Source organism: Cucumis melo, chromosome 10 (assembly GCF_025177605.1).
Source record: "Cucumis melo cultivar AY chromosome 10, USDA_Cmelo_AY_1.0, whole genome shotgun sequence".
NCBI lineage: Eukaryota > Viridiplantae > Streptophyta > Magnoliopsida > Cucurbitales > Cucurbitaceae > Cucumis > Cucumis melo.
Genome location: NC_066866.1, coordinates 13,286,474 through 13,293,507, shown reverse-complemented (window position 1 = coordinate 13,293,507; position 7,034 = coordinate 13,286,474). Strand labels below are relative to the sequence as shown.

Below are 7,034 nucleotides of genomic sequence, written 5' to 3'. Positions count from 1 at the left end.
TATCTTGGAGAGCCCTATCCCAAAACATTTCCATGTGCTCTTACAAACCCCCTCGTAAATGACTTCAAACCCCCCCCCCCCCCCCCCTTTTTTTTTTTTTTTTTTTTTTGCATTTTAGTCCTTTGAAATTGCTGTAATTAATTACACGTACTTGTGGAGACTTCAATAATCTCACACACATGGCCCTCTTCCCCAACCCCTTCTATATAAATCTCCCCTTTCTCCCCCTCTTCTCTTCTAAACCCCACTCCTTTTTTCTTCACAAACTATTTTCATTCAAATAATTAAACCATTCTTATGGCACCTCCTTTTTCTTACTCACCCTTTTCCTCTCTCTTTCTTCTTCCTTTATTCTTCATCTTCACCTTCGCTGACTACGGTGGCTGGCAGAGCGGCCACGCCACCTTTTATGGTGGCGGTGACGCTTCTGGCACCATGGGTATGTTTATATATATACACTATGCATGTTTTACTATAATATAATGGTCATCAACAACCTCCACTTTGCTTCAACTTTATTATTATGCCTTTAGTATATATAATTATAATAATTTGCTTACTGCTGTGTTGATTTTAGAGTTTAATAATTTAAAGGAGAAATTAAGCTATATATCAAAATAACTAATTTCCCTCCAAAATTTTAAGAAAGTGTTCATTTTCTTCTTCTTCTTCTTCTTCTTCTTCTTCTTCTTCTTCTTCTTCTTCTTCTTCTTGTTTCCCTCTCTCAATAACTTATTTCCTTTGTCAAAAAAAAAGAAAATTCAACTTCCTAAGGTAGGCAGAAGTTTATAATTTTCTTGCTGCCTACCCTTAATAAATAATGTTGTTTGATAGGTAGGAAACAGAGGAAGACACCTAATGTAAACTTTTTCAAAATTTAAAATTTATACTTTCATCGAGCGTTCAACGGTAGACTCGATAAATTTTTTTTCGCCATAACCGATATTGTGGCAGAAAATCATCGACCCTTTCAACTTCAAGAAAAAATGAGTGCATGTCAATCACTATTAAACCGTGCTCGTATTTGACATGCAATAGCCAGTGTTTGAAATGTAATAACTAAAATCAATATTTTTTTTTGTCTGAAATCACTTTTATTTTTTCTAAAGAAAATTATGTTTGATAAATATTAAAATCAATATTTTTTGTTGTATCCAAAATAACTTTATTTTTTCTACGAATTGATTTTTAAACAATTGGGATATAATTATGCTTTAATTTTATTGGGTGAGATTGAACGACAATCACCCACACAAAATTTGTTCTTATTTTTCTTCAATTTTGTTTGTGGAGCGATGAATTCAAAAGCTTAAATTAATTAGTTATGATAAATTTAATCTCCAACGCTGAATGTGTATCATCTACATAGGTATGTATGCATATGTATATATACAAAATAAAACTTTCATTCCTTTAGTAACTTCGTACTCTAAAACCACATTTAAAAGTTTACATCAAGTATTTATATCGTGATTGTACTAAAAAAAAAAATGGGTAGGTGGAGCTTGTGGGTATGGAAATTTATACAGCCAAGGGTATGGCACGAATACGGTGGCGTTGAGCACGGCATTATTCAACAATGGACTAAGTTGTGGGGCTTGCTTCGAAATGACTTGTACCAACGACCCTAAATGGTGCCTTCCTGGAACCATTAGAGTCACTGCCACCAACTTTTGCCCTCCCAACTTTGCGCTCCCTAACAACAATGGCGGATGGTGCAACCCTCCTCTCCAACACTTCGACATGGCTGAACCTGCCTTCCTTCAAATTGCTCAATACCGAGCCGGTATCGTCCCCGTCTCCTTTCGAAGGTAAACATCTCCCTAGCTACCACTCCTTTTCCAAAGCTTTACTAAAGGAAAAACAACTTAATGATCATTAGTTTAATTACAATAAACTCTTCTTTTTTGTTTATTTTAATATTAATGTTTTATTCAATACATCCATCGATATACATGAAATTGAAATTTTGATATCGGTATATCATCCTATTAAATAAAAAATCATAATTAATGATATATAATACATCAAATTTTCATTATTATTTTAAAAGATTAGAATTTAGTCCTTTATGATTTGATAAAACTCCATAAATAGTCTTTAAGATTTAATAAAATTCTTATACTTTTCTACTTTAAGGGGTTAGTCATGGGTATTTTATCATACTATAAGGACTGAATTTTAATTATAAATGGTAGAACCAAACTTTTGAATTTTATTCAAACTATAAGGATCAAATTTGTAATTTAAAACCAATTATCAAATATTAGTTTCTTCAAAACAAAGGAACACTAATATAAATCAATTAATTTTTTTAATAAATTAGAGGGAGAAGGATCGAACATTTGATTTGATATAAATAACACAAACACTATGACAGATAAACTATATCTTATTTTGGCATAACATAAATTAGTTAATCATTAAATTTATATATATATGAAGAATTATATATGAAAATGTAAATGGTTTGAAATGTAATATTGAGAATATAGTAAAGTTATTTCTAAAGCATTGGATTGGATAATATTCATCAATTATTAAGAAGCTTGTAATAATTAAAAATAGCTGCTCAGTATAACTTCTCCCTAAATTGGCATATTATTTTAAATTGGACCCTTATGAAAATTGTTTTATCCTATAATAATGCACTATAAGAAACCAATCAAAACAAAGACAACAAACAAATGGAGACTTAACTTCCACGTGGAAAAGGTTCTTAGTTCAAATCTTTACTTTAACGATAATTCAATAATTCAATGGTAATCAAATTAATATGTTATCTTTTAAATTTTCAAAAAAAAAAAAAAGAAAAAAATTGAAAGATTTACTTACTAAAAACAAAATTTTATGGCTGGACAAACCATTTAGATTTACATACAATATAAATAATTTAGTTTAAATTATTAGTTCATCCTATGATTTCAAGGACATTAAAATCATATAATTCGGAAGGATATTAAAATTTGATCCCTTTTTTTTATAAAACATTTGTAAATTTATGAATTTCTTTTTTATGTCAAACTATATGTATATATAAAGTTTTATCAAATTTTTAGGATGGAATTTTTAACTTTAAAAAATGAGTAGGATTAAATTTGTATCCAAAACTTTGACATGTTAAAGTTTTTTTTTCTTTAGTATATTAGAATATTTTTGTTTCAAGATTTACTAAATCAAATAAGTTCATTTTTAGGCTGTTTTAGTCCTCTTTATATATATATTTCAATTCTTCTAATAATTTTTTTTTTAAACTTTATAGACATAAGTTTTTGTAACAATATAGTTTTTAATATTTTGTAAAAGATATTGTTAAGATCTCATTTAATATAATTTCTTGCTATGTAGATCGATAGTTTGATTAAAGATCGAGTAAGATGAATATAATTATAATAAAAACAATTATTTCTTCTTTTATATTTTTTTTAAAATTTTTAATATCGACATTTTTTGTAAAATTAAGACAATAACAATTTTGTTGAAATCTACCTGCATTGAAACCTTTGCAGGGTACCATGTATGAAGAAGGGTGGAGTGAGGTTCACAATTAATGGCCACTCGTACTTCAACCTCGTTTTGATCACAAACGTTGGTGGTGCGGGCGATGTCCACGCCGTGTCAATAAAGGGGTCTCGAACTGGATGGCAAGCCATGTCTAGAAATTGGGGCCAAAATTGGCAAAGCAACAACTATCTGAATGGCCAAGGCCTTTCCTTTCAAGTCACTCTTAGTGATGGTCACACTCTCACTGCCTATAACCTCGTTCCTTCCAATTGGCAATTTGGCCAAACCTACGAAGGCCCTCAATTCTAAACCATCAACCACTGCTACAACTACTACTACTTCACAAAAAAACACACAAAACAAACAAACAACAACAAAATGAAAACAAAAACAAAAACAAGATCAAAATCAAGGATCGAGAGTTGGGGCTTGTCAATCGTTTCACTTTCTTTTTAAAGTTTTTTTCTGAAGAAGGAAGAGGAACATTTAAACTTGGTGTTTTTTACATCTTTTTTGGTTTGAGTGTGTGGTTTCTTATTATTATTACTTTTTTTTTTCCTTCAAAAGAGATCTTGGGAGAGGGTAGAGAGGGATCTTAAGGAGGGGAGTTGGGTATGAAATTGCCATAATAGTGGCACCTTTGTTGCTGTGGTGTTATAATCTGGCACCCGCTAGGCTTTTACATTTATATATATCTATATATAATTATATATGATGTAATATGTATAATGATAATAAATATGTTGTTATAATCCGATCTCTTTATGAGTTATGAGTTAGATCGACATGTATTAGTATGTCAAATGAGATTAAGTATGTACTATTAATCTCGAGATCAACGATTCAATTTGTCGACTCTATTTAATATAATAATAATAAATAACAAAATGAAGGTAAAAAAAAGGAAATAGAATTGTGTTTTCAATGATTATCATACTGTGAGCGCAAAAATGTAAGAAGGGGTGGTGGACGACAAAACTATCAAAGCGTTTTTTCCAACCAAATAAATTTAGCTACTACGTATTAGTACCAACTCTATAAGAAAATATATGTTAGTGACATTAGTCAATTTTTGTTGTTGTACTTCAGTCTTCAAACATATGATCGTCATGGAACACGTTCGCCCCATCGTCCCTAAAACAACCTCACTTCTTCAGTTGATTTTGCATGGAAACCAACTGGTAATCAATAAAACATAAGACGTAAGCATATCCTCATTTGGCTATCTCCTCCCTCCTTCCAAAATTTAAATGCCCTAAAGTTCCAAACCCATAAATCAATCAATGGTTATATGAAGGAGCCTCTACATTCTAAAATAATCAATGTGAGAACGTTTGAGAGAATAAAATAATATTATTTTTCCTTTTCACACATTTTTCATCCAATAATTTCATTGATAAAACTCCATTTATAGCAACATAGAATTTGTAATCCAGCAATCAGTACTGCGAAATGTTATGTAACGTCCCAAATTTAAGGTAATTTATTTGTAATCATCTTAAGTTTAATCTTTGAATTTTTGGGTGTTATTTAATTGTTGTATTTGTGGAAATTTGATTAATTATACATTGATTGTATAATTAATTGTTTGTGAAGTTAAAATAATTATATTATAAGGACAATATAATTATTTAAGGGTATAATTAAGTGAATTAAGGATAAAATAATTATATTATAAAGATAATGTAATTATTTAGGGATATTATATTTTGGGAAAATAAAGTGATGTGTTTGGAAAGAGAGAGAATATTTGATTTAAAATGGGAATTTGATAGGTTTTAAATGAAGTGAGAGAAGGTATGATTGGTTATTTGGGGAACGAAGGAAAAGAAAAAGGTTAAGTTAAAAATAAAATAATAATAATAATAATATTATTATTATTTTGTTTAAATTTGACATAGGAAAACTCTAGCTCCTTGCCGCCACCGTCGTCGGGCTGCCCTCATTGCTGTTTTTTCTTTCGTAAGCCACCCGATCACCCAACCCTCACCCAAGCTGTCTCTACTTCTGTTCGTCTCTGCCTTTGTCCGTCTCAAGTCGTCCGTACGTAGCGTTCTGTCGTGCCTCCTCCGTTAGTCATCGTTCACAGCCGATCGTCCGCATTTGCCCTAGTCGCGCGCTGTCATCCACCACATCATTCCCATCTCAGCCACTCCACGTCATCGTCCGCCGTGAAGCAACTTCGCCCGAGCCATACCTTCGCCCGAGTCATCAAAAGTTGTACCCAAGCCGCATGCAGTCCTCAGCCGCATCCCCGCAAGCCGTACCCGAGCTGCACGTGCACTCCAGCCGAGTCGCGTGGAGCCATCTCCCAGCCGCTTCTCCTCCCAACCGTGCGTGCGTGCGAGTCGTTTCCCTAGCCGCCAAGCTGATTCTCACCCGAGCCACCCCTTTCCTCGCGCCCAGCCATTTTCCCTATCGAGTCGAGCCACCTGTTTTCCTTCAGCCGAGCCACCTAGCCAATATTTTCTCTAGCCAATCTATATTGAGCCACCAAGCTTATTTTTGGCTTTTTACCTATTTTTGGTAAGTTTGAGTTGGGTTTTGGTTAGTGTCCAACAAATATTGATTTTTGGACTCTAATTAATTAAATTTTGAATGTTGGATTAAATTGGTTAGATTTAACTGGAAATCGAGCTGAGAACTTGTCCAACTAAGTGTAAATCGAATTTAGCCTCAATTTTGGATAAGTTAAATCAACTGGATTTTTTGATCCTTAATCAACTACGAGTTAAATTATTAAACTTCGTTATTTACCCTTATTGTTTAGGATTTTCCCTTGGGAAGCTTGACCGCGACTGTTTTAGGATAATTTTGGGTTAAGCTAATGTCCAAGTAAGAGATTCTCCTACTAGACCTTCGAACTGAATTTAAGAGACCACATGTAATTATGATTACGCATTGATGGTAGTTAAAATGCGTAACTTGATGTTATTGATAATGATTGTCATTATATTGATGATTGATTATGATGACTGATATTATGTTTATAACTTGTAGTATATTGATGATGACAACTGTGTTATGTCTTTGATGATAATGTTTGATTAAAAATGATATGGTCGATACTTATGCCATGTTTATGATGATGATGTTACATGCAATGGTTAGGTTGTACTATTAGCTTTAGCTATTAGAGTCATACCCACATGGGTGTCCCTCGGGATCACCACCTTTTATGACTGTGTAGTCCAATGAGATCACTAGTTCAGTATGACATATACATAGACATAGAAATGATTATGAGTGATTCGATGGGGTCACTCACAACTCGATTGTCTTAGTGTTTCCTTCGGGTACAATAAAGACCAGTTTGTCCTAGGTGTTCCTTTGGGTTCACCGAAAATCAGATATGTTCACTCGGGATCACAGATTGCACGTGTTCGAAAACATGCCAGTTTAGAGGGTACCACCTTACAGGACTCTAATAGGAAGTTAACAGGCACCTAGCGGGACTAGTAGCGAGACTAGTAGTAGGTCCGTTACTGAGTATATTTTTATACTCACTCTTTCTTGTTTAATTTTACAGG

At 32.8% G+C, this 7,034-nt stretch overlaps 1 protein-coding gene across 1 annotated transcript; it reads left to right on the top strand.

Annotated features, from left to right (window-relative positions):
* Positions 1-209: 209 nt before the first annotated feature.
* Positions 210-4,261, top strand: LOC103496743 (expansin-A8-like). The gene is made up of 3 exons (XM_008458727.3): positions 210-439; positions 1,499-1,811; positions 3,510-4,261. Exons 1-3 carry the CDS (start codon positions 298-300, stop codon positions 3,811-3,813), a joined length of 759 nt encoding a protein of 252 aa, XP_008456949.2. The 5' UTR covers positions 210-297; the 3' UTR covers positions 3,814-4,261.
* Positions 4,262-7,034: the final 2,773 nt, after the last annotated feature.

What these genes read in the sequence shown, in the direction of transcription:
- LOC103496743 (XM_008458727.3), top strand. Translation starts at nt 298, where the DNA reads ATGGCACCTCCTTTTTCTTACTCACCCTTTTCCTCTCTCTTTCTTCTT. An exon ending in TGACGCTTCTGGCACCATGG is followed by an intron (nt 440 to 1,498) that starts GTATGTTTATAT and finishes AAAAATGGGTAG; the next exon opens with GTGGAGCTTGTGGGTATGGA. An exon ending in GTCCCCGTCTCCTTTCGAAG is followed by an intron (nt 1,812 to 3,509) that starts GTAAACATCTCC and finishes AAACCTTTGCAG; the next exon opens with GGTACCATGTATGAAGAAGG.